Below are 27,710 nucleotides of genomic sequence, written 5' to 3'. Positions count from 1 at the left end.
AATGAATTTGCTCTGAAGCAAAGGTTTGTTTATTAAAAAAACATGTGTGAATGTTGGTTGATGTTCCCATTAAGATTTCTCTTTGCCAATTAAAATATTGCAGGTGAAGCGGAGATAGAGAGTGACGAGGATGATGATTATGATGATGACTGCAAAAAATCATCAATGGATGAAGTAAGGAGTGAATTATTTTGAAGTATAAATTGTCCTGGTATGACTTGGAAAGATGTCTTCATAATTATCTGCATGACTCAGTATTCTACTGCCATCTTGTGGATAGTAAGAACCCAAACCCAGCCTTAAGTCATATGGCTTTTTTTTTTTTTTACTGCTGGTCCAAATTGTATGGAAGAAATTTCCAGTTTTAAGTGAAATGATTTGAAGCATTTTTAGCCTTCTGCTGGCATCTCCACATCTAGTTCTCCTGTCCATTCATATGTAGAAAACGTCTGGCTCCAATAAGATGAAAATACCCATTAACTTACTCTTTGTCTTGATCACTGTCTTTTGAGAGGGACAAAGATAAGAGAGCTAGAAATTACCCTGATACATGCACAAGCATAATGTTATGGAATTACAATATTTATATGTAAGTTAGTTCACTTAGTAGTAAATAAGAAAGGTAAAATTGTAACTGAAATGTTGTTGGACACATGCTTGTTCAAAAGTACAAAACAAGATGAGGTCCTTCAGACCATTTTATAGCTGTTGCTAAATCTTCTTCTGGCCTTACAGTAATTTCTTTGAGACCATAATAAAGAAATTACTGTAATTGGTGGTGCGGTGGCTCAGCAGTTAAGGTTAAGATCCTGGGCTCGTGAGCTGGAAAGCCAGCAGCCCAAGTTCAAGACTGAGCACCACATGATGGGATGAGCTCCCGTCCTCACCCCAACTGAGCAATTCGAAAGCATGAAAATGCAAGTAGATAAATAGGTACCTCTACAGTGGAAAGATAACGGTACTCTGTGACATCAGGCAGACCATATGACAATGGAAATGTCTTTGGACAGAGCTAGCTTTATATCATTGAAATGGAGATGAGCACCATCCCCTATAGCTGATGACTAGTGAGGTTAAATCTTCAGGGACTCCTTTACTTTTACCATAACAATATGCAGGATCCATTGCTATCATCCATCCCTTAATTTCCAAACTCCAAATATATGTTTTTAAGAAATGGAAAATCCAGTCTTCCAAGACTCATATATGAAATAATTTCTGTCTACAACTTATTGTAGCACATAATCAGATCATATGGACCACTTTCTCAATAGTCAGTTACAGCTGTTCATTTCTTTTTTTAGAAAGGCATATTGTATAAGAGTCCAATATGCACATACTTTTCTGAATACTTGTTTAAATCTAGAGTAATGGAAAAGATGGGTGCCAAAAAGGCTTCCTGTTGATATTCACGAACCAGACATTCCACTTCTTTATTCATGTCGCCCTGTCTAATTTAGTATGATCAGCAACCATTTGTAAATATCTTCTATAGAGTTTTTATTTTGGAAATAGGATGCTCGGTCCTTAGTGAGGGCAGATGTTGACATATGTAGGGATGCTGCTCCATATATGCTCTGTTATATAGCTTAGGGCAGAGTTCTCCATTCTTTCCAGGTTGGTGGTCCAGAGCAGGGGGTGGGGATGTGGAAAGAGGAGATCATTTTGTGGGAGAAGCATGTGCATGTCTGAGTACCTGTTGCTTGTGTGAGTGGGGTTGCGAGCGCTCATGTGAGTAGGGCCGCATGTGCCCAAGATGCTTGTATGAGGCCCCGAGCGCCTATGACACTCTTGCTAGTGGGGCCACAAGCCCCCACTATGCTCACTCAAGTGGGGCTATGCATGCACACATGTGCACGCCCCAGCCGGCCAGTTACATGGCCCGGTTATGAAAAGACTGTGGCCCACAGGTTGAGGAACCCTGGCTTAGGGAACTGAATTAACTCCACAAAGCTGAGTAAGTAAAATAGCAATGGAACTTAGACTTATATACCACTTTACAGCCCTTTACCCCCTTATCTAAGTGATTTACAGAATCGGCATATTGCCCCCAACAATCTAGGTGCTCATTTTACCCTCCTCAAAAGGATGGAGGGCTGTGTCAACCTTGAGCCTGATGAGATTCGAACTGCCAAATTACAGGCAGCTGGTAGTCAGCAGAAGTAGCCTGCAGTACTACATTCTAATCACTGAGCCATCATGTGCCAATGGTTGGCTTATAAGTATAATCTTTATTGTCATTGTACGAAATTGGTTATGTGTACTTCTATATCATATTTTAGATGGTGTGTTTGTTTCAAGTTTCATATTTCAAGTTTTAGGATTTAGATGTGTTTCTCTGCCTTTGAGGTATGGAAACATTTAAAAGAGATGAGCAGAACTGTTCACTCCTGTAGAAGCTCATTCAGTGGTGAAATTCAAAAAAAAATATGTTCTACCGGTTCTGTGAGTGTGGCTTGGTGAGTGTTGCTTGGTAGTCATGTGACCAGGTGGGCATGGCTTGATGGTCATGTGACTGGGTGGACGTGACTGCACAACTGACTCACACACAATGTAAAAGCAGTTGGACTTCACGCAAAATGGCCCCTGCAACAAGCAGGAACCTCACAGGCAATTGGGCACAGTTGATTGTTGCACAGCTGATCGGTAGGAAAAAAAATGCTAAAAAAAAGTTTTAAAAAGTTCTAACCATCACGTGGCACACAGTGATTGTCACACAGCTGATCGTTAGAACTTTAAAAAAACTTTTTAAGCATTTTCTTACACTCCCATTTGGGCAAACTAGCCCAAACCGGTAGCATTTCACCCCTGAGCTCATTCAACCCTCTCATTGAAAAGAGTTCTGGTATTAATTTTAGTTTTATTCTGTTCTAGGGAACTGCTGGAAGTGAGGCCATGGCTACTGAGGAAATGTCAAACTTAGTCAATTATATACAGCCTGTAAAGTTTGAGTCATTTGAGACATCTAACAGTAAGTATGTGGATTATTCACTTCTTACAATTTAGTGTTGGTTGGGTGTAGCTTGTATCGTCAACCTTTTTTTCCACTTCCAAGACATAGTAGTAAACTGACAAGTTATATAGTGACAACTGTTGGTTAATAGCTTAGTTTTCAAGTTTCATGGAGATGTTTTGGCAGTTCCTCTGTGAGAAGTAAAGGTTTCAGTTTTTTCTACACGACAGCTGTGAAATCTTCTGGCAACTTCTTAAGGAATGCTTTCACTTACAAACTAACAAGCTGGACAGTGTAAACAGGAGAGGAAACTCAGTTTAAAGAGTCAGGATTGGTGCAAGGTGGGATTATGTTCCAAGTATTTTTAAAAAGTAGCACTGTGTTAGTGTTGTGATATGCCACAGTGCCAGGAAGGAAGTATTAAATGTTCTAGCTTTGGTTTGATTTAGGGTGCTTTTATTTTCCGCAAAATGTTTTCAATTATATAGGCACAACACAGGACTACGTGTGCACACATTAAATTGTTTTTCTTATTTTTAAAACACTCATTAGAAATTAATGGTCCATACTTAAAATTTCCAGCTGGTTATTGCTAAAACCACCTTGCTGGGAACACACATTATTACATTTTCTTACTCAGAACAGAACGCCGTTTGAGACTATGTCCTGTTTCACTTCATTGGATAAAGCAGAGAATTGTGTCTTTGGATGTTACTTTTTCACAGGAAGCCTGCATCCACTGAATTGCAGTGTGCACTGCTGATAGGAATTATGGCTTCCAGTAGTCTTTCTGTTAGGCAGCCTGTGATATTTGCACTGTGCTCTATTTGCTTTCTCAAAATATGTTTACACTTGACTGAATTTATTATTGGTGATGGATGAGAATGATGAATCACACTATTAAGACTCTGTACACATGTTGTTATTTGCTTTGGAAGATCATTGAATAAATGCATGTATGTAAAAGTTTCTTGTGGATATTTCATATTGGATGGGAATTTGGGGAATTATGACATTTTTACATCTGAAAAGCAGAAAATTGAAGAAGGCTGGCTTAAGTGCTTATGCCAATTCTTTATCTGTATCATCTATAATTTTTACTAGCAAATTTACTTCCTTTAAAATTCTTTTTCTTTTAAAAAGAAAGATAAAAATGAATAAAAGCAATGCTGGTTTTGTACTGGGGTTTTATAAATTGCCTGGAGTCACTGAGAGTGAGTTGGATGGCCATATACATTTTCTTAATAAATAAATATAACGTAAGTAGAAGAAAAGAAAAATAAAGAAATCAGAAAAAGCTAAAAGGGCAAGAAATATTAAAAAAGGAAAAGGAAAAAGGAAAAGAAACACACACAAAATATGAAGTGGCTTCCAATCTTCTTTACAGCAGTTATAAGTACAATTATAAATTGATTCTAAGATTACAATTCTCTTCTTTCTATATCCTATCCTGTCTAATCATCTAAATCATAAATCATAAATTCATTTTGTGCTAATTTTACACAAAATGTTCATAAGGAGTTTTCCTAAAGCTTTAATTACATTTTCTCTTAATATCTTCATCAGAATCCCCTGGGATTGCTCTAAATCTCAAAGAAAATTCCTTCTCTCTTAATTCTATTACAGCCAAATTATCTAGTTCTCTTGGAAAGAGATTACTGTTTACGACTTCTTATTCTTCAGAATTTCCACTTTATCATTATTTTTTTACATCTCACGACACTTTGTTTTACACAGCTTCCCACCTTTTTAACTTCTACCTTTTCCTCCTCTTTCATCTTTACATTCTTTGACCCATTCTTTTTTTGAAAGCCATCAATTTAATACCAAGTGAGTTAGCTAACCTATTGCTGAATTCCTTGAACATTTTTTGAAGTAAATCTGGTGTAATTCCTCCCTCTGCAGGTTGTTCTAGTGATCCTCTCCTCACCTCAGTTTTTTTTTCTTCTATTTTCCTAGTGGTTGCTATTAGAATATTGTAATCCCAAAATGAAAGTGCGTCAATTGCAAGGGAAAGAGTAAAGGCAATCTTCCTCCACCCACCCCAAATTTGTTTTCTGTTACTGTGCCCTTCATACTTTTGTCTCAAATGGCACTCTGTAGTTTTAATCAGTGTGACAGCCTCATATTATCTTTATCTTTTGTTTTATTTACTTATTTAGAGAATTTATATGACTGTCCACTCACTCTTAGTGACTCTGGATGACTTACAGAAAATCAAAATCTGATAAACAGTAAAAACAATAACTCTAAACACCCCCCATGACAACAATCAATCAAACAAACAAATCATTTGATGGGCTTCAACTCATTTTGGATTCTCCAACTCCATTGGCAAAACTAGGTCTTCAGGCCTTGCAAGAGAGTATCAGAATGGAAGATAGTCTAATCCCTGTGGGGATGATGTTCCAAAGGGAGGGAGCCACCATGGAGAAGGTCCATCTTCTGGGTTCCGCCAGATGTACCTCTTTAGGAGAATGGGCTGGCAACATTCCCTGCCTCCTTGCTCTTGTGGATCAGGTGGATGTAACCAGGAAGAGATTATCCTTTAGACAACTTGGTCCCAAGTCATGTAGGGCTTTAAAGGTAACAACCAGTACCTGAAATTGTACCCAGAAAGAAATTGGCAGCCAATGCAGCTCCTGCAGAAGAGGTTACATGTGTACATCTGCTTCTAGAAAAAAACCAAGCGGGCCACTGCATTTTCATCCAATTGGAGCTTCCAGATACTTTTCAAGGGCAGCCCTAAGTATGCTGCAGTAGTCAAGATAAGAAGTGACTAGGATGTGCATGAATCTGGGTTTTGTAAAATTCACCAGCTCTGCACTCTTTAATAGTAAAAAAAAAAAATATTCCCACAAAATATACATCTATCAATTATCATACATGAAATTATCCCATGTATTATTGAATTCTGGATTACAAAGTTTTGATATTATCTATCTATTATCTATCTGACATAAATACCATTGTTCCCTATTTTTAGCATTCATTAGCACTTTTGGGGAAGAGGGAGCTGTAATAAGCATAAATCTGTTCTAGTCCTTTGGTCATTACTGTGTTTTTTGTGCCATTTCTTGCAAACTAAAGCATGTCAAGTGGATCATTTTATAAGTTTTTAATCACTACTGTTGTTGTTTTTTTTAAATCAACTCTTGCAGTTCAGTTCATAGCAATATTTTCTACAGCCTATTTTACTTTCCAAATGTCTAGTGATTAAACTTTCATAGGCATCATTTGGAGCATGGTGTAATTAGTCTGACCTCCATTTTCCTGTTGTTTAAACAGTATGCGGACAGTTTGAAAATAAGCAAACCATTGGTCTAGTCAGTGGCCTTCAGACTTGAGATACCCGAGGGACCCTTCTCAATGTGGAAAAAATCAGTGCAGTGCAGTAGCAAATCATATTTATGTAATATATTGTCACAGACAATCCTTTTTTGAAATAAAACAAAGGAATAAAGACTGCATAGCTTCGCTGTAGCTTCATATAGTCATGTTGAACCTCTGGATGAGTCTGTGAAACCCTGGACCTCCAGGGAACATGATTTGAATACTGCAGATCTAGATGATAGCTGCCTGTAAGTTTTGCCCCAGTCATATTATTAAAAACCAATTTAAAATGGTGGGGAGATAGATAAAAATGTGTACTGAAAACTACAAACATATTTGTCTAATGTCTTCAATATCTGAAGTGTATGGACTCCTTCTGCCAGAGTATAAACTACTACATTTTTTTCGCCTAATTACAGGGATTCTTGGGTTTCTAGTTGACCTCTTTGAGAACTGAACCATGAACAAGATAAAGCTTTGGTGTGATGGAGGGGGGATTGATTTATGTTGAGCAACATAAAGCATAATCTTAATTTTAAAAATTGTGACTTTTTTCTTTTTAAATTACAGAACGGAACAAGAGTTTTGAAATGTCTTCCTTTGTGGAAACCAAAGCGCTTGAACAGCTCACAAAATCTCCTGTCGAGTTTGTGGAGTATCTTTGAAATTGAGAAAAATATCTTAGAAAAGCTTCGAGCCTGAGGAATAGAGGCTGCTGAGGCCTCTATTAAAATTAATTTAGGTTGAAGAAACATACACTCAACGCGTGTGTGTGTGTGTGTGTGTGTGTGTGTATATATATATATATATATGTGTGTGTGTGTGTGTGTGTGTGTGTGTGTGTGTGTGTGTGTGTATATATATATTTATATACTTAAAGTCACAACCCCTGGTATGCCCAAGTATGGGAGGAAGGTCACACTTCCACTCTCTGTCATTAGGCTCGTCACAAGAGACCATCCAGACAGAAACCCAATATTTTTTTACTGTTGCCTTTTTTGTTACATTTGTTATATTTATGCTGATAAATAAATAAAGGGAGACTAGTATAGATCTATTTCAAGCTATTTAGCTCTCATCAGCTAGCCAAACTTGGGTATGGCTAGCTGATGAGAGCTAAATAGCTTGAAATAGATCTATACTAGTCTCCCTTTATTTATTTATCAGCATAAATATAACATATATATATATATATATATTCGGATAGCAAAGCAATGTTTTAGGGTTTCCCCCCATAAAAGTATTGATCCCTTTTAATTAAAACTTAGAAGAGCAACACAGAAATGAATGAGGTTTACATTCCTAGTTAAGTACTTATCAATTATATGTTGTGGATATATTTATAGTTCCTCAGAGTGAATTCTACATGGACAAAATGTAGCACAGAACAGATGACATATTGCTGCTCCATGACATTTTAAATTAAAATCAAAACAACGATGGTACTTGGTGATAAGAAACATAATTACTACTGAAGAATGGCTGCCAATCAAACTTGACATTGTCAGATTTAAGACTCTGTTAATATGAGGAAGCTTTTCATGTTTCCAATAGTGAGATTATAGTCTTCCTCTTGTCCCCATTTATCATGTTTTGTGTCAAGTGAGCAACAATTATGTTCCAAAATATAGAGAGGCTTTTGGGGAGGGGGGAGATATTTTAATCTATCCATTTATTCATTTTGAGTTTTGTAGATTTATTTTCAGGATCTGTCCAAAATATAAGATCCGTCCTTGGATTCTACCACTCTTTTTCTCTCTTGCTGTTATATTTTATATAACGAAGAGTCAAAGTATCTCATTTGCACCAAAACATTAAATCCTTGACACAAATCCTTGTCGTAGATACAAAGCAGAATCCATAGAGGCTCTTCTGATTCTATAAATCGGCACTTTGTGGGACTGTAAAGCCAATATTATTACATGATGATGGCACCTCTTTATAGAAGTGCCCATTCATCTAGTTGCTTTGGAGTGGCAGGGCTCACTGTGTCATGATGGCATGGATGAGTACATGTGAGTGTTGGTTATCTCAACTATCCATAGACTGGCCTCAGGCAACAAAGAAGTTTGAATTTGTTTGTTTTTACTCTTTCCCACAATAATTCCTAGCAAACATACCCATTTTGCAAATCAGTACCTGTTTTATTAAGGTTCTCAGAATCAGCCCCGTCCCTACTATCAGATCCAATTTATTATAGTTCTAAGGCCAGATCCAACTTCTTACCTATCAAGATGATAATAGCAATAGATAAGAAAAAGCCAGGGCTGAATCTGGCATCACCATTCCTTTCAAAAATTAACAAGTATATTTTTTGTGCAAACTTTTAACCTAGTAGTTTCTCTGGTTGTATTTTATCTTAACCACTCACAATTTAGATATAATAAAATGCAGCTGAGCCGAATTTACCCCAAAGGGACACGTGTTGATTCCTCAAATTACATGCCTCAGCTGTTCTGGAATGCAGGATGTCAAATGGTTGCTCTGAACTTCCAAACTGTAGGTAAGATCTATGTTATTGTATGTTTTCTGATAAGGAAGAATAGTAGATAATGAAATACCAAGTTTGTGAAAAATTAAAGATACTAAGAGTGGCATGCATACTTCTGAAACGAATTGCGTCTTTAAAACTTTGGCATGAATAAGTAATTTGCATTAATAGAAGCTTTTTAAGCAAATCATGATTACCATTAATTCATTACATGGGTTGGTATTCTCCATGTTTCTTTGATGGATTTTTTTGATCCTAGCTCTATAGTGATATTAAAACGAGGAACATATTTTAATAACAGCAATATATTTGAGAAAATATTACAAGCTTATGAATATGAGCAGTGAAAAACATGTGATTATAGGCAGTAGGAAATTAATATTAGCAAGTGATTGTTCATTTGTTTCTGTTGCCTTCTGGATCTCAGACATGATAATGTGGAAAGCTTTTCATTTACCCAGTTCAGAATTGTATTACCCACTCAGTGCTGAGAATCCGTATTTTCAAAGAAGATCAGTTGGTGTGAAATCAAAATGAAAGCACTAGCTGCTTTATTAAAAAGTGGCACATGGTTTTAATGAGTTTGGCAGCACAGTCGGCAATTATTAATTATTACAGAGATTTGTTGCTAGCACCTGACTACCTCACTCCTGCTTTGTTATAACTGCCAAACCTAGTGAGGCAAGTGACATTGTCTCTCCTTCCTTTTCATCTAAATAAAAATTAGACAAGAACTTAAAAAGAATCTCTTTCAGCTCTGTGGAGGGGATAATAGTGTTATTGTTTTTTTTAAAAAAAAATACATAATGTAACCCAGACCATGGACAAAGACTAAGAGGTCTCTTCATCCAGCTGGCTTTAGTCCGTGCTGCTTTGCACAGATTCAGTGGGCAGCATAAGTAGGTTTGTGATTATTCAGACCACTTTAGATGGTCACAGCACTTTACATGCTGTTATTGTTGAGCATATTCAGCCGAGGTGGCGCAGTGGTTAAATGCAGCACTGCAGGCTACTTCAGCTGACTGCAGTTCTGCAGTTCGGCTGTTCAAATCTCACCGGCTCAAGGTTGACTCAGCCTTCCATCCTTCCGAGGTGGGTAAAATGAGGACCCGGATTGTTGTTGGGGGGCAATATGCTGACTCTGTAAACCGCTTAGAGAGGGCTGAAAGCCCTATGAAGCGGTATATAAGTCTAACTGCTATTGCTATTACTAAATAATCAATCTATATGTACATAAGAATCTATTATCATTGTCTTGGATAGTTTTTTTTTTAAAAAAGAAAACACCTTGTGAATAGTCCTGAAGATAAGCTCAAAATATTGTAATGTTGAATGGAAAATTAGCTTGTTATTTTTACAGACAGACTTCATTATACATCTCGACTAACAACAGTTGATTTAGCGACCGTTAAAGTTACAACGGCACTGAAAAAAGTGACTTATGACCATTTTTCACACTTATGACCTTTGTAGCGTCCCCAGGATCATGTGATCAAAATTCAGATGCTTGGCACCTGACCCATACTTATCACCGTTGCTGTGTCCCAAAGTCACATGATCCACTTTTGCAATCTTTTGTCAAGCAAAAACAATGGGGAAGCCACATTCACTTAACATTCATGTTACTAACTTACCAACTGCAGTGATTCACTTTAACAACTGTGGCAAGAAAGGTCGTACAATGGGGCAAAACTCACTTAACAAATGTCTCACTTAACAACAGAAATTTTGGGGTCGATTGTGATAGTAAGTCAAGGACTATACCTATTTTAACTTCGAATTTTTAAAGAGGCCAGGAAGCCTCTAATAAAATTTCAGTGTTGTACTTCTGTCAATTGGTTAGGCTTTCTCTATTGTCCCATTAACATGTATTTTTGTAGTATCTCATAACACAATTATTTTTTCTTCACCTAGATTTGTCTATGCAAATAAATATGGGGATGTATGAGTATAATGGCAAAAGTGGATACAGACTAAAACCAGAGTTCATGAGAAGACCAGACAAGCATTTTGATCCATTTACGGAAAGTATTGTAGACGGAATAGTCGCAAACACTTTGTCTGTAAAGGTAGGTATCCAGTTGCTCATCTGCTAAATTCTATAAGCTTAATGAACCTGAAAGATCAAAATAACTTCTCATGCACTCCTTCCCAATATTTTTAAAAAGTGTGAAACTCATATATGCGCGTTACTTGTTATAAGCATATGTTATAAGTATATTGGACGTCACGTTCTGATATTTATAACCAGGAAAATAGAAATTATGCCCAAATTGAAGAAAGGGAGATGATACACATGTTTGGACAAGAAAAAAAGCTTAATTAATTATATAAAGAAGGTCAAACTGATGGCAAAGGTTAAATAACTAGCCTTAGAATTGATAATGAACATATCAAAGTGGTGGATAGCTTCTGCCTTTTAGAATCAATCATCAATAGTAAGAGAAGCAGTAGTCAAGAAATACAGAAGGGTAGGGAGACATTATTATCGGAGGGGAGTCCACAAAAAAGTCTCATTTATCTCCCCTCCTATTCACTGGAATCAGTCCTGGAAGAAGAAAATTCATTGCAACACTAAATTGCCATCTTCTAACCACCTCAACTGGTCTAGAAGGATGTCATGATTGATGGTGTCGAAAACCACCCAAAAATCAAGGAGAGGAAAGATAGAGGCATCATCCCCTCTATAGGTCATCTGCAAGTCTATGCCGTTTTGTTCCCATATTCAGGTCTGAAGCCTGACTGAAAGATATCCATCCATATAGTCCACTTCCTCCAGGGTCTTCTAAAACTGCAGTATAAGCACCTTCTCAACAACTTTCCCTAAAAATGGAAGGTTGGAGGCCCGATGAAAATTGTACAGTGTGGTTGCGCCAGCTAGGACTATTTGAGGAGATGTAGGATCATCTCTTCCTTAAACATCAGCCGGATCGCCTCCACTCTCTGGGATGAATTTGCCATTGCTTGGACTCAATCATATGTCATCTCCCAGGAAGCCTCCAACCAGAATGGACATGGGTCTAATATATATCTGGTCAAACTTACAGTCTTAAGGAGTCTGTCTGCTTCCTTGGGACTAGCAGGTTCAAGCTCAAAACCAGACCTATATAAACCAATCTGAGCAATTTTATCTAACACATGTTTAGAATATTCCTCACAATGGCCCTATAGCAATGACAGACTCTGTCCTACCAAATTGGGATGCAATCTCCCACAACTCAGTAGAGTTGTCAATTGGCTATCTTTGGACTTGATAAAGGAAGAAAAATATGCACTATAAATCTGCTAGTTTTGTCACCACAAAGTAACCTTGAATAAAGGCTCTACGCTGTGTGATCATCTTTTGTTGTGCTTTAGTGGTACTCTTCATGCTTCTTTTGTCATTTTTTCACTCAATGTTTTTGTAAACTAAGGAGAGCCACATAGGCCCAATCTAATTCAAGGTCCCAGTTGAACTGTGCAACTCACCTTCAAGAATGAGTCCAAGCTCCTTCTGAAACCCAGCTGGGTCCAACAGGAGCCTGGGATAGGTTCTCCTCCTAAGACAATTACAGAGTGATCAGTCTGTGGTGAAGGACTGATGGTAGACTCTTCCCAACCATTTTCTCTTGTTATAAGTTTTATATATTAAGAAAGGAAGTCTTTTAGTCAGTGTGAATTGAATTGCAAACAAAGGTGTGTTAACAGATGTCCCAACCTTTCATATTTAGGTCATTTCTGGGCAGTTACTTTCTGACAAAAAAGTTGGAACTTACGTCGAAGTAGATATGTTTGGTCTACCTGTGGATACGAGAAGAAAAGCTCTCAAGACAAAGACATCTCAAGGCAATGCTGTGAATCCTGTATGGGAAGAAGAAGCCATAGTGTTTAAGAAGGTTGGTATTTGCATTTGGTCCCTCTGCAAAAGAATAAGGCATGGCTATTATATTCTGATTTTTGCCAATTTTGTATCACGTAAAAATTCTGTCTGCTCTAATTCTGTTCTACCTGAATTGTAAAGAAAGATTTCTTCCTTTAACTTTAGATTCCTAAGTGTTTACTGATAAAAGATGATTTATTCTATGGTAGTTGAATTCATGGATCGATTTGTTTATAGGACTTGTATGGCTGCCCATAGGTGCATTTTATTTAGATCCTTCTTTTCTAGTCGTGTTCTTTTATTATTACTATTTTATTATTTTAGTAATAATGTTGGCATTTGTTTGCCTAATGAAACTACAGAAGGGAAGAGTGAGGTCAGGTAGTGAGTGTGATAGAAGTAGAAACTGAGGAGCTATGGAGCCTTGGGACATCTCAGGAGAATGACTTGAGGCACCAGGCCTTCATTTTGTTTTTTATTTCTTTGTTTTATTCTTTTACATCCTGTCTTTATTATTTTTACAAATAATTCAAGGCGCCAAACATTTCCAACACAACTTCCTCCTCCTTTTCTCCCCACAATAACCACCTTGTGAGATGGATTGGACTGGGCTGAGTGACTGCTCCAAAATCACCCACAGTTGGCTTTCATGGATAAGGCAATTATTATGGTTTTTATGGTGTTTGTGGTTTTATTGTTGTTGTGAGCTGCCCAGAGTTGTGCTCTAGGATATGCAGCCGTGCAGATCTTTTAAAGAAATCAACAAATAAACAGAGTCTCCTAGGAAGTTATTTATTTTGTCGGTTTTTTATATTTTTTGTTTATACTCATTTTCCTTTTTAATTTACCCGAATATAACAGTACACTAGTTGTTATTATTATTAGATAGCTCATAATTTTTATATCTATGATCATTTCATATTTTGCCATCAAATACGGCTTACCCTTTTTAATTTATTTTATTACATTTCAATGTTTAGGTTATTAAGCCAAAATATTAAAGAATGTATTGTAATGTCTGCTATTGTACCAATACATAGACATGCTTTAGTATTTCCTGATGTCAGTCTTGTGACATGGCATACTTTGAAGGGCTGACAGGACATTATCCTTTTTACAGGAGATTTTTTTATGAAGAAAAATCTTTTATGTCTTATATTGGTTTGCTGTTGATATTGAGTGGTGTGGTAGCCTACAGGTGGTGCTGTCGCCTCACAATTAGGAAGCTGTGAGTTTGATCCTAGGTAGCAACGGATATTTTTCTCTCTGGGTGCATAGTGAAAATATCTGCTGTAAACTTTGCATAGGCATCGGGAAGGGCATCCCGGCCAGGAAACGCTGAGCTCCATTAAGTTGCCCAGACTCCATCCCGATACAGGAGATTACAGGGTCGTTAAAAGAAAAAAATTGATGGAGACATGCTTTTATTTTAAACATCTATAAATATTTATATGGTTTAAGAATATGTAGCTAATGTATATCCTATTCTTTGAAGAGATTTGATTGACACATTGCTATGATAAATTTTAGCATTCAAAAGTTATGATGAAACATTTCATTTAAAAAAAAAAAATTACTATGTCTTTCAGTAATTTAAGCAGAGGTGAAGACCAGAAACACAATCACAGTTTCACTTAGCAACCACTTTGTTTAGCAACTAAATTGCTGGTTCCAATTGTGGTTGCTAAATGAGACTATCTGTCATCATAAAGAACATGCGAGAGAGAGAAAAGATGCTTTTCTTACTAATTAAAATGTTTTTAAACTCCTGTAGTACAGTTCATTCCGGTATAAGAGAGACTTGGATTATCTTTTTTTGTTTTCTTTCTTGTGGCCGACCTTAGCTGATCTCAGTTAGTTATGCAGGGTGAAGTCTGATTAGTATTAGGATGGGAGACCACCAAGAAATCTCAGAAGTATAAACTAGATTAAAAAGTAGAAAGAAAAAAAAATCCTAGAAAAAATAAACCGCTTCTGTATGCTTGCCAGGAGAACGACTACATAGACATGCTTATACAGTTGCCAAGAATGACGTTCCCAAGGGTAATTTTTCTCTGTATGTGAATGAGTGAGGGAAAACTTCACCAAAGACTCAGACTGTGTATTTTCCAAGTATTATTCAAATCCTGTTAACAATTTCCAGAAATATCTCTGTGAAAATGCTTCTTATTCCAACTCTGTGTATGTAATGCACCATAAAAGACTAGAAAATATCTCTCCTCAGGTCGTCCTGCCTTCTCTAGCGTGTTTGAGGATAGCTGCTTATGAAGAAGGAGGAAAGTTTATTGGGCATCGGATATTACCAGTATCAGCAATTCGACCAGGTAGAGATTTGGATTATTGTTGTTGTTTTTGTTATTGCATTAATCTTGAAAGAAGGGAAGAAGGCAAACAGAACTCGGGTAACATGTTTCCTGCATATGTAAATATACAACTGTGAGAGGACTTACTGGGCGATGACATCTTGAGACCTAAGGCAGCTGAATCCACCTCCTTCCCCTTGATGCTCCAGCCAAGACTGCTGCTGCTCCCTCCTGTGGAGATTGTTTTCGGGAGAAATGGCAGTAAACCTGATCCCAAAACTGGCCTTGACCATTTAGGAAATGACATATGGGAAAGGAAGCTTTCACAAGTCCTCAAACTCTATTTCAGGTCGGCTTATCTCTGAGATGAGTTCCTGCTTTGGTCCACAAAGTTATCAGTCCTTCCTCTAATTTCATGACTTTTCCCTTCTCTGAGAGGGCTTCTAGGCAGTTGCAAGCCTGAAACACCAAACATTATCTTCCATTTGATTTAATTTGATTTGATTTGTTTATTATTTCTAGGCCGCCCTTTTCCCTGAGGGGACTCAGGGCGGCTTACAGTTTGTGGGGAGGGGAATACAAGACAAGACATGAGACAATACATAAGTAAAAATAGAACACAACATTCATTCATCATTCGGGTGGGGACGGATTAGAATCTTTATCCCCAGGCCTGACGGGATAGCCAGGCCTTGAGGGCTGTGCGGAAGGTCTGGACGGTGGTGAGGGTGCGAATCTCCACAGGGAGGTCGTTCCAAAGGGTCGGAGCTACTACTGAAAAGGCTCTCCTCCACGTAGTTGCCAGTCGACACTGACTGGCGGATGGAACTCGGAGGAGGCCTAATCTGTGTGATCTAATAGGTCGTAGGGAGGTAATTGGCAGGAGGCGGTCTCTCAAGTACTCAGATCCACTACCATGGAGGGCTTTATGGGTGGTAAGTAGCACCTTGAAGCGCACCCGGAGATCAACAGGTAGCCAGCGCAGCTCGCGGAGGATAGGTGTTATGTGGGCGAACCGCGGTGCGCCCACAATCACTCGCGTGGCCGCATTCCGGACTAGCTGAAGTCACCGGATGCTCTTCAAGGGCATTTATAATCCTCCAGTAGCAAATGCTAAGCCTTATTCTTTGAGCTTACCTTTCAGCTTCCTAACAAACCGGGACTTTCCCAAGGCTGCATATTGCTGCTCAAACACCTGAGCAGGTTTTCCTACTCTCCTTGGACTCAGGGGGCACAATTCAGTGGTGGGATTCAACATTTTTTACTACAGGTTCTGTGGGCATGGCTTGGTGGGAGTGGCAGGGGAAGGATACTGTAAAATCTCCATTCCCTCCCCACTCCAGGGGAAGGTTATTGCAAAATCCCCATTTCCTCCCGATCAGCTGGGACTCAGGAAGCAGAGAATAGATGGGGGTGGGGCCAGTCAGAAATGGTATTTATTGGTTCTCCAAACTACTCAAAATTTCCGCTACCAGTTCTCCAGAACTGGTCAGAAACCTGCTGAATACCACAATTGCATTGTAAGAACACATTAATAGGTGGTGACACAGAATGGCTGCCAGGTAGTTTTCCAGTTCCAGTTTTCCAGGTTTTTAATCAAAAGGTGATTTTCAAAATATAAACGTTTAAATGAAAGGAAGCCACATGGAGTCAGTTGAGTCATTGGGCATTTCAGGCACACAATAATATTGTGATGGATGTGCCTTTGTTCTTTACAGCTTACTTTCATGAACTTGAACATTAACTGTCTTACTCGAGTTAAACATTTATCAGTTTCTTGTGATATTGCCTGCAGTGCTGCATTCGTTAATTTGTAAGAGAACTGGAGGCCCAGAGAGAATAGCTGTCCCACTGTTTTTCTCCCACAGGTTATCATTATATTTGCCTGAGGAATGAAAGGAATCAGCCCTTGATGTTGCCAGCCATATTTGTATACATTGAGGTTAAAGATTACGTACCAGATACCTATGCAGGTAACTATCAAATTTATAAAGATAACATAGAAACGTAACTTACAATTATTTTGCTTACAAAACCTCATGTTTTGTCAGCATCTAAAATAACTACTGTTAACTGAACCTTTGCATTAAGAATTTGAGACAGTGACTAATAGCAATAGCACTTAAACGTACTGTATATACCACTTCACATTGCTTTCTAGCTCACTCTAAGCAGTTTACAGAGTCAGCATATTGCCCCCAACAATCTGGGTCCTAGAAGAAGGTGCTCAGTTCTTGAGGACTCTAACTCTGTTCCTTGATTTCATGTTGCTGTGCTTCCCTAGTAAACTACTGATGTTGCTCCTTCCTGCACCGTCTCTGCTTTTTATGTCAAACTTGGAATTTAATTCCTCCTCCTCCTCCTTCAGTTGCATTAGGCCACTATTTTCTTTAAATTGGCTTTGAAGATTAATAAATATTAAAAAATAAGTGTAACTTTAAGATGATAGATCAGTTTTTATTTTTAAAAGAGTTGGTACTATTTGATAGAAAGCAGCATTGGGTTCTAAATCTCTCTCTCTCATTTGCAGATGTTATTGAGGCATTATCCAATCCAATCAGATACGTAAACCTGATGGAGCAGAGAGCAAAACAACTGGCAGCACTGACTCTAGAAGATGAGGAAGAAATAAAGAAGGAGGTAAGAATTGGAATTTGATGAAATAACAGTTGAACATACTACATGATGATGTAAGATTGTAGGGAAAAGAATTAACATTGGAAAGGATATCCACACATGTCAATTTTTAATATTTTCTTAAATTGTATGCCCTACATTGAGATTTGCTCCTTTACAGAGATTGGAATAATCAAAAGACATGCAGGAAATTATGGGGTCACTCATGTGGCTTGTCTTGTTCTACAGTGGACTGATTCCAGGGGTGGGTTCCTGCCAGTTCTAACCTCTTCTATAGAAGAAGTTCCACAAATCTACATGCCGTTTAGAACCAGTTCCAGCTCCCTCCCCCCACCCATCTGCACATCATCAAGATGAAGAGTGAGAGAAGGAATTCTGGGAATTGAAGTCCACAAGTCTTAAAGCTGTCAAGTTTGAACACCCATGGGTTTTTTTTTCTAAAGGGTTAGGAGTGCAAGGGTCTTGTAACTTGACAGCTTTAAGACTTGCACACTCCAATGCCAGAGTTTCTGAGCCAACATTTTGGTTGCTAAGCAAGAGCGTTGTTAAGTGAGTTCACCACAATTTACAAGTTGGCCACACCCACCCAGTCACATGGCCGGCAAACCACTCCCACCCCATCACATGGCTGGCAAGCCATTCCCACAAAGCAGGCCACACCTACAGAAGAGGTTCTAAAAAAAATTGAAACCCACCACTGACTGATTCCATTACTCAAAGTAATGACATTACAAATTACACTCACTGCTCAGTAATGTTGTTGAATAAACTGGTATTTGAAACATTTATTTATTTGCTTGCTTATGTGCTTCCAGAGGGACAGGGAGTGTATTACTGAGAAGTTTGAAATCTTTATTCATTTAAATATTTTATGGGGCCGCTCATCTAATAAAAGTATATTCCCTCAGTGGTCAGACTGTCTGGGGGCTTTCTAAATAGTAGATTCACTTTGGAGAAGGCAAGCATAGCTATATCCAGACTCTAATTAATGTAAGTCTTTAAAGGAGACATGAGTATGTTGGCTTGCACCCAAAACCTAACTGGCAGCCATTGTAATCTCCATACTCATGGTATTACATAGCAATAGCAATAGTGCTTAGACGTATATACCACTTCATAGTGCTTTACAGCCCTGTCTAAGCGGTTTACAGAGCCAGCCTATTGCCTCCAACAATCTGGGTCCTCATTTTACCAATCTCGGAAGGATGGAAGACTGAGTCAACCTTGAGCCTGGTGAGATTCGATCTGCCAAACTGTTGGCAACCGATGATCAGCAGAAGTAGCCTGCAGTACTGCACTCTTAACCACTGCGCCACTGCAGCTCATGGTGGGTGAACCTTGATGTTCCTGTAACTACCTATAGTAGGTTGGTGCAAGTTAGACCACCTGAACTTCAGGATATATCTCCAAGATCAGTCCAATATCACAATATATATGTGTGGTAAAAACCACACAAAGGACAGCAATGAAAGCTGAAAAAAAAGGCACATAAGAGCTGCCCTGGGAATGGTCTCCACCTGCTGTTCAATCAGAAGCTATGACTCCAGGAAGACCCACACAGTATGGAATCAATTGGTAAGGAGAAGTATTACCCTATCCAGAGACATACGTCAACTATCTCTAGTCTCAGCTGGTTTACAGATCCACAGTCACTTGAGATGAGTCTAAGCCTATTTCTCCCCATCCAGTTCCATGTTCCAATAATGTCAATAACAGTAACAGAAACTTTAAACAGTTTTAGCCATTGCATTCTGCATTGGCAGGAGCCAAGGTGGCGCAGTGGTTAAATGCAGCACTGCAGGCTACTGCTAGATCAGCAGTTCAGCGGTTCAAATCTCACCGGCTCAGGGTTGACTCAGCCTTCCATCCTTCCGAGGTGGGTAAAATGAGGACCCAGATTGTTGGGGGCAATATGCTGACTCTCTGTAAACCGCTTAGAGAGGGCTGAAAGCCCTATGAAGCTGTATATAAGTCCACTGCTATTGCTATTGCTATTGCTCTAATTCCATCATGTCTTGCAATGTGGATTTATTCAATCTACCATAAGAAACAGAATGGATTTCTTTTTCTTTTTTGAATCAGTTTCCTAAAATGTAGCATAAGAAAAGTGATCCTCACAAGTTAATGCCTTCCTTCAGAAGGTTGCATTCCCAACACAAAATGTATATTTCTGCATGTTTCTGTCAACAGCATGTGTTTTGATTTACATATGTGAGCCAGTTTTTTACTATATACCTTTGAATTTCTATAAATTAAAAAAAGCTTAGACATGGAACAGCACATTTCATTTCATTTTCATGACTGGAAAGAAATACTTTTCTTAATAATTGTTAATAACAATTTAAATTTAAAATAATAATTTTAACACTACAAATATTGTTAATAATATTAAGTGCAATGGTTTTCTATAAAAATATTATTTTCTCCTTGAGTTTTATAAACAAACTGCCTCTAACAGAGACATCCCCCCAGAAGGGCTGGGTGAGAGGGCAAGGGGGCACCAATCAAGGCAGTGTCATCCATTGTGCCACAAAGTCCATCTTTTTCTCACACATGTCCTAACGCCATACACATGTACTAAAGGAATGTAGGACACACTTTATCATTTTGTTGAAAATATTAGATCCTGCAGCTAGTTGTTTAATTTTAATTCTAAGTTTATGTGTGTTTGGTCAAAGCTTCCATGGTCTTGGACAACTGAGTCATGGTTAGAGATCAGTCAAACAGAATCCGCATATCTGGAAAAGGGACATAAATCCCAATGTGTACTGTGTAAACCTTTCAAATAACTTAATAAATCAGCCTTCCCCCCCCCCAGAAAAAAACCCCTCCTATATATAATATCTGATTACCTACTTATATTTCTCAGCCTTGTTCGTACAGATTTCTTCCTCCAGTTATTATAACTGAACATTTGTTTTCTAGATGCAACAACTTCCAAAAATAAAAATGCAAACCATAGCAAATAGCAAATTAGGAAAAGAAAAATAAAGCGCTGCTCAGTTGTTTTATTCATCTTCATCAACCATGCTTTAGTTAGCGTGGCATAGTCATAATTCTACAAGTCTGAACACCTGTGTGTTAAGATTCCCCACCCCCAAGGAAATCATCTTCCTCTTTCTCACCTTGTTTATGCGCACGAGACTGTGTGATAAATCTGCTGCATTGCCCCAGATGCAGTTATCTTTCAGCGCCAGGTGAGGGATCCCTTCACAAACAAGTGCTGTGGCTATAATTCAGCATTACATCAATGTTTCTCTAAGCAGCTTCTCTCCAGCTCTTAAGACACTGCATTTTTGTTCCGGCAAAATAAATACCTTAGTAATGAAGAGCCAAATAAATGCTCTTTAATAAATGTATCTCCCTATGAGCTAGCTGGTTTAATCTGCAAAGCTGTCAAGCTTTTATTTATTGTACCTGTACTTTCCCTTTTTTTTCCCCTTGTTCTTCCTTTTATTCAGTAGATGCCAGCAAGCAAAATTCAATATAGAATTGTTTATTAGCTACCTCACCTCAATTTTTTAGGGCGGAAATGTAAACAGATAATTCCTACACTTGAAAGACTGGATGTATTGTAAGGCATAGACAGTCAGAGCTAATTTACGCCTGCTATCCTCTGAGGTACTAAATTGGAGCAGGGAGGATAATCTTGTTGGTGGTGTGTAATGCTCCGTCGTGCAAGAACAGAGTTTTTAGTTTCATTTATCCCACCCTGTTGTTCAACCTATACCTTCTTATTAAAAAGGTGAAGGGTTTTTAGAAAAGAGCTGTCTGTTTCCCCCTCCTATCAGTTTATTACCAGTGAAGAATGCTAATGAAAACCTGCAGAGAAGCTAATCCAGCAAGGTACCATGGCAACAGGTCCTCCTTATATAAATTTTCATACCTCAAGGAGGCAAACTGCTTAGCAGTGCTCTGTAACTATGGATCTTCTTCCCCCCTTCCACATTTGTGTAGCAGGAATCTTCAGTCTCCTCCGATAGATAGGACCTTAAGCAAGGGGGAGAGGATTAGTGCCTAGTAAAAAGGAATGAGCTCTAAACATGGGCATTGAGAGCTGGTAAAGGAAGTACAGGTTGTGGGGAATGTTTAAACAGGTTGAACGGTACAGGCATAGTCATCCAAGCATGCGGCAAGGATGGAGGTACTGTTTACGTAAGCTTATCTGTTGAATATAATTATGGGCGAGCTGTCCTGGGAACTATTGCTGTGCCTCAGTGGTGAATTAGTAATCAGACTTTTGGGACACAACCCTGAAAGGAAAGCGAAAGAAATCATTCTCTGTCATATGGTGTTAGGTGGTAACTGGTGCATTCTGCTAATGTCCTTGTATTTGCGTAGTTAATACCTTAAAGCATAGTAGCTTACAGAGCTCTGTAGGCAGAAAGGGGATGATCTTGACTTACTGGCATGCCTAAGCCTAGGTTTTCTTTTTTAATTTCAGGGATAATAAATTTGGATGAAAAGCAATTAAAGAAACCGACTTGAAAATGTGTGTTACTGTCCTTTTCCATTGGCAGGGTTAATTGACATGGTGATTCTTTAGAGCTAAAATTAGTGGTGTATTTTACCAACATGATCTAGAATAGGTTCTGCAGCTTTCCAAGTGGGGGTCTCTGTACATTTAATTATATATTAATTTTGAAATTGGATTGTTCCTATTTATTTGTTAAAAAGATACATTTTTTATTTCAAGGTTTTTTAAAAAAAAATAAACCACCTCCATTTCCATGTAAGTAATCAGAAGAATTGAAAAGTAATAATGGCATCTAGATTTATTTTATTATGCAAGTCTTTTTTTTTTTTGATGGTGAAATGAGAATGGGTACAATTTTCTTAACAAGGAACAATTTGAATAAATCTTAGTTCAGGAGTACCAGCGTTTGTTATGGACGGAATCTTTACATGTTGAAAGTAAAAAAACTCATGCAAGTTCTCTAATCACAAATCCTTTTTCATATTTTATGGGGGATGTTTTGAATTGTTAGGCAGAACAAGGAGATGTACCTTCAGAAGCTCACAATGAACCTAAACCTACACCAGCAGAAAATGGAGTACATTGCACTACATCTCTCACCCCTAAACCTTCTACTCAGGTTGTTCCAAGCCAACCAACACTGGGTAAGAACTATACTATAGTGCATGATTTTGGGGCTATTCTTCTATTGGGGGGGGAGCTAAATTTCTCCTGGCCAGAAAACAAAAGTACATCACTTTTGATGAGTACATCTATATCTGTGACTGCTTGAAAAGCAATGCAGAGAGAGAGAGAGAGTGAGAGAGAGAACGAGAATGAGAACGAGAGAGAGAACAAGAGAGAGAACGAGAGAGAGAACTAGACTCAGTGGTCTGTGTTCTGTAGCATGGTGCCCGTGGGAGGAGGAGTGACAGAGAAATAAAATTATAAAAGAATATAGGCTAGATAAATACATTGGTTCTGAGCAATGGCCTATCATTGCTCAGCTAGGAAGCTCATGACCATGGGCAAGATCATGCGCAATTGGCAATTTTGGTGTCTCTTTTTTCTGTATAAAGTTTAGTTTTTATTTTCATCTACATTCACAAATATACATTCTTGTAAATACTATTAACAATTATCTATTTAGTATTTACCACAATCTTCTTGCAAACCTAGGAAGTACAGCTGGGGTCACTTTCTTGCCACCCCGTATCGCCATCTTGTTTCACAACAACGCTACTCCTTCCCTCTTCTCAATCTCCCTTCTCTACCTTCTCCTCTCCTTCCTCTTTTCTTCTTCCCTTCCCTTTCCCCCACTCCTCCTCTCTTCTTCTTCTTCTTCTCCTCTCTCCTACTCTTACTTCCCCTCCCTTACTTCCTCTGCTTTACCCTCTCTTCTTTTCCCTGCTTTTCCTCCCTCCTTTCTGAGTGTCAATGGGGTGTTGTGTAGATCAACTATGTACACATCTTGAAGAAGTTTAGGATTTGGATGAAGGATCAGATGAACTGGTGGACTTTGAGATCAGATAGAAATGCTAAATACATTCCATTGCAGAATTTGGCTGTGTCCTATTTAGACTAGCTCTAGTGCTCTGTAAGAATATGATCAGAGTTTATAGGCTCTAGAGAAGCATTTGCTAGAGAGATTTTGGTTATGTTTTTGTTGTTGCTGCTGCTGCTACAGTTAAAGATATGTGGTAAAAGTTGGAGCCAATGTGACTCAAGAACAACAAAACATGTCAGGTCACTGATATTATGACCCTGCTAAAGAACTCAGTTCCAGCCTGTGACCTTTTAGACTTTCAGTTTTCAAGGAAAAATATTTAGGACTAAGCAAGGATAGAACAATGAAGTTTCATTCTTTGGAGGCTGCATATTTAGCAGATTACAAAAGAGATAATGAACATATCCAGTGCAGGATTAAGACATTTTAATCCCCAGAATAATGTTTTAATGCTCAAAAATCTCTAAATGTGTGGATTTCTTTTTAAAAAATCAGTTTTCTCTCATTATATCTATGCTTCCATTATGTACTGTAAAAATGAATTAAGTACAACAAGTCTTTACGCACCAGCTCTTATTTATTTATACAAATGCTTGCATGCAATCCTACTATAGAGATTCTGTCAATATTATCAATATTAATTGCCAGACCCACTGTATTGTACAGCAATTGCATTTTAGTCAACTTCAAAGGCAGCCCCATATCAACGACGTTTCAGTAGTCAAATCAGGTGGGGTTGAAGGCACTTCCATCTACCACTTAAGCAAGAACTTTGAGTCCAGAGAATCCCCAAGGTCATAGATCTGTCGCCCATACAGAGCTAACATTGACGCCAAAGTTGATCCAGATTGTTCAATTATGAAGAGAAGTCCATCTTGCTGGAATTCATTTTGAGTTTCTTTCATCTCCTCCAGCCCTTCACATCCTTCAGGCACTAAGTAAGAGTGCTTTGTTGGCAAAGTGTAACTGAGTATCATCAATGTATTGAAGGTCCTCTCTCAAATGGATGGATGACTTTTCCTAGCAGGTTTGTGTCGATATTAATAACATGGAAGAGAGGGAGAACTGCTACAGCAACCCATATTAGATCAACCAATGGCTAGTATGTTCCTCTGCCATGATCACCAATTGGAATCATCGTCTCAGGAAATGGAATCACTGTAACTCATTGCCTTCAACCCTAAAACCTTGAAGGCAATTCAGAAGGATACTGTGATTAATAGTAGTCAATGCTACCAAGATATCTAATGGGACACACTAGGTAGGTCATCCATCAAAGCAATTAATGCTGTCTCAGTCCCATGCCCTGGTCCAAATTGCAATTTAAGAAGTCCAGATAATTCATTGCCTCTAGAGGTTTTGTAGCTGGAAACCCTATTACCTTCTGCAAAATCTGTTAGAAAATTAAGATTGTAGAATGGAAGTTATCCAGGCTTCTAGATTAAGAGATGATCTCTTCATGAAAAAAAATTATCATTGCCTCCATCGAGTTTAAAGGGCACCACTCCTACCTTTCAAAAAGTGTATAGCAAATTTTTAATTCTTAATTGTTTCTTTGGGTCCCACAAAATAACCCCACACAATGGGATTACTTTACTAAATTGAGCAAACAGCAGCCATTTCAGAGTGAATATCAGCAGTTTTGTTCACAAATATCAGCAGTTTTGTTCACAAAGTATTTTTTGCCTGCAGAAGCATCTTCTCCCCTGCTTTTATTTCAAAGGGCAATTAGAAACTTTGAAGAACAATATCTGAGAGAGCAAGGGAAACAAAAATACACCTTGCTGTCCTTAGATTCCTACTGTATCCCTTCTGAGAATTGAAGTCCATTAATCTGCAGAGCACCTGAGCAAGAGAAGCCTGCCGTAACCCAGTTTTAGAAATAGGTTTAAAAGGATGGGGCACCCATCCAGTTTGTCTTCTTGAGAGTACAAGTTAACCCACAGCTAAATGTCATCTGCATTAGGTCCTAATGGACAGACTTTCTCCTTTAAATGGCAAGCATCATCTTGAGGTCACAAAGGCCCTGTCTTGTGACATAGGCAACATTAGTGTGAAATCACAATGGCTGGCCTCACTTCTGGCAGTCATTGAAACAAGCAGCAGTGACAGAGTGAGGCAACATGCCTTTTTTCCTATTTACATTCATGAGGCAAAATAACCAAGAGGATTGAGGCATAATTTATTTATCAATGAGATAAATAGCAGCAATGTTTGGCCACAGCACTCATCTGTACGTATATATCTCCCTGGAAACCCAACCTCAACTTCAATAAGTGACTCTAAGTGGCTTGAATCACTTAGGGTAATGGAGGCTCTTACAGTATCGGGGACAAAAGTTTTTTCATCCTGCTTGGGATAGGTACACACGGAGAGATAATGTGACTTGCATGCTGGCACAAAAGTACAGCCCCAATTTAACTTTAAATATATACTTAAATATATACTCACACATTAAGAAAAGGAACTAATACCATCAAATAATGGAGAGACAATTTTTTATCATCAGCTCCAGGGATGTATTTTAAATATGTTTAGCCTACTTTTCTCTTATAAAGCTTTCAAAGCAGCGAATATAAAGAAGAAGAAAAAACAAGATATGTATTTAAAGCCACACAAAAAATGCGTACATCAAAGCCTCAGTCAGTCAACAGGTTTTAGGAGCTAAAAAGTAGATCAACAAAATAAAACCAGGTTTTCATTTTATGCCTGAAGATTCAGAGTTAGGACTAGACAAGCTTCAACCAATGAGCAACTCTGAGGGGCCGCTGACAAAACTGCTTCCATGTGGATGCTAACTTTGTTTCAAAGGGGCAGAACCTAGAAAGCTGTTCTTTTATTAGAGTCTGGGCAGATTGATTTGAGGGCAGGTAGTGGATTGGGAAAGCCTGTTCTACAGCTAAAAACATGTTATTTGTCAATACAGCATGAACAAGGATGGCATTATATCCTCTGGTTCTTTCAGAACCAATGAGAAGAATGACCGTCTGTAAGGTTTTGTATTATCATTTCAGACCAGTTGAAATATTGATGTTATTTACACCTAGGTTCTGTGAAAGTTCCAGCCAAAACAGAAGATCTGATTCAGAGTGTCCTGACAGGTAAGAAACGTGATAGTGCTGTACAACAGTATCTCTTAAACAAATTAATGGGAATGTTGCAAGAAAAAGCATACCACATACAAATAGCTATTTTAATCTGTTTATTGTTCAGAATGATTCCCTGGTGGTCTTTAACTATTTTCTAGAAAGAACAATTATACATTTAAGGGATTTTAAAAATAAGGAGTGAGGCCAAATTACTGGAATGCTGCAATTTCACCCCGACAGAATAAATAACTGGAAGCCAAATAATGTCTGAGTTTAGTTCTAAATCCATATTTAAGGATCCAAGATGCATTTGCATGTGTTTGAATTTGATAAGCCGGCATATGAACAGCAATGCAAATAATAGATTAAATAGTGTTCCCTCCAAGCATCAGTAGTTTCTACCTGGCATGATTAAATAACTCTTGAATTTGCTATATAAATTCATTCACTTTAGAGCAAAAAGTTGTAGCCAAAACAAAAAATCTTAAAGCTATACAAAAGGTCTTGTGCATATACATGAGGATACAGAGATGGATATCTTTATCCTTTACTTCTCAAGAAACAATACAGGATCATTTACTGTTTTCAAACACAGAAATGAGCAATGAGTTACATGTACAATCTGCTTGCATAAAAATATGGCTGAGGTGCTCCTTGAGATATAAACCTTCTGTATTCCTTATGAATAACTCGTACTTTGCTGATCTGATGTGAAGAACATGTCCTAAATTTACATACCATAAATAACTAGAATTCTCTAAACTAAATAACAGATGCACTTACGTAGAATATACCTTGCTGAATGTCATTTTTATATTGTGGAATGTATTAATAAATGTGGGGACTATTTAGTAATATGTCTATCTTTAGGTGAGATGATTCAGTAGTATAAATAATGATCGCTAATTAATAAAAATAAACTGAATTGAAATATCTTTATCTTTCAAATATCCTGAATTACATAATTCATACAAGTTGAGACTCTTGAATAATATAATTCTGATAAGATAGCAACAGTACTTAGACTTATATATCGCTTTACAGTCTTTACAACCCTCTCTAAGTGGTTTACAGAGTCAGCC

General features: G+C 38.0%; 1 protein-coding gene across 1 annotated transcript in view; it reads left to right on the top strand.

Moving 5' to 3' along the window:
- The window catches only part of PLCB1 (phospholipase C beta 1), a 474,251-nt gene that overhangs the window by 373,848 nt on the left and 72,693 nt on the right, over positions 1-27,710 (top strand). Inside the window, exons 15-25 of the mRNA XM_087716872.1 lie at positions 104-174; positions 2,875-2,971; positions 6,857-6,941; positions 8,665-8,789; positions 10,692-10,846; positions 12,488-12,652; positions 14,861-14,960; positions 16,808-16,912; positions 17,470-17,579; positions 22,565-22,697; positions 26,587-26,640. Coding sequence (XP_087572998.1) covers positions 104-174; positions 2,875-2,971; positions 6,857-6,941; positions 8,665-8,789; positions 10,692-10,846; positions 12,488-12,652; positions 14,861-14,960; positions 16,808-16,912; positions 17,470-17,579; positions 22,565-22,697; positions 26,587-26,640 — 1,200 coding nt within the window. The remainder of the gene's footprint in view (positions 1-103; positions 175-2,874; positions 2,972-6,856; positions 6,942-8,664; positions 8,790-10,691; positions 10,847-12,487; positions 12,653-14,860; positions 14,961-16,807; positions 16,913-17,469; positions 17,580-22,564; positions 22,698-26,586; positions 26,641-27,710) is intronic.

The sequence above is a fragment of the Thamnophis sirtalis genome, unplaced genomic scaffold (genome assembly GCF_051295495.1).
Source record: "Thamnophis sirtalis isolate CommonGarterSnake01/CBP01778 unplaced genomic scaffold, rThaSir2_p1.2 scaffold_5, whole genome shotgun sequence".
In the NCBI taxonomy this organism is placed as follows: domain Eukaryota; kingdom Metazoa; phylum Chordata; class Lepidosauria; order Squamata; family Natricidae; genus Thamnophis; species Thamnophis sirtalis.
The sequence above is the reverse complement of the archived record's forward strand: the minus strand, read 5'-3'. Positions and strand labels throughout refer to the sequence as shown.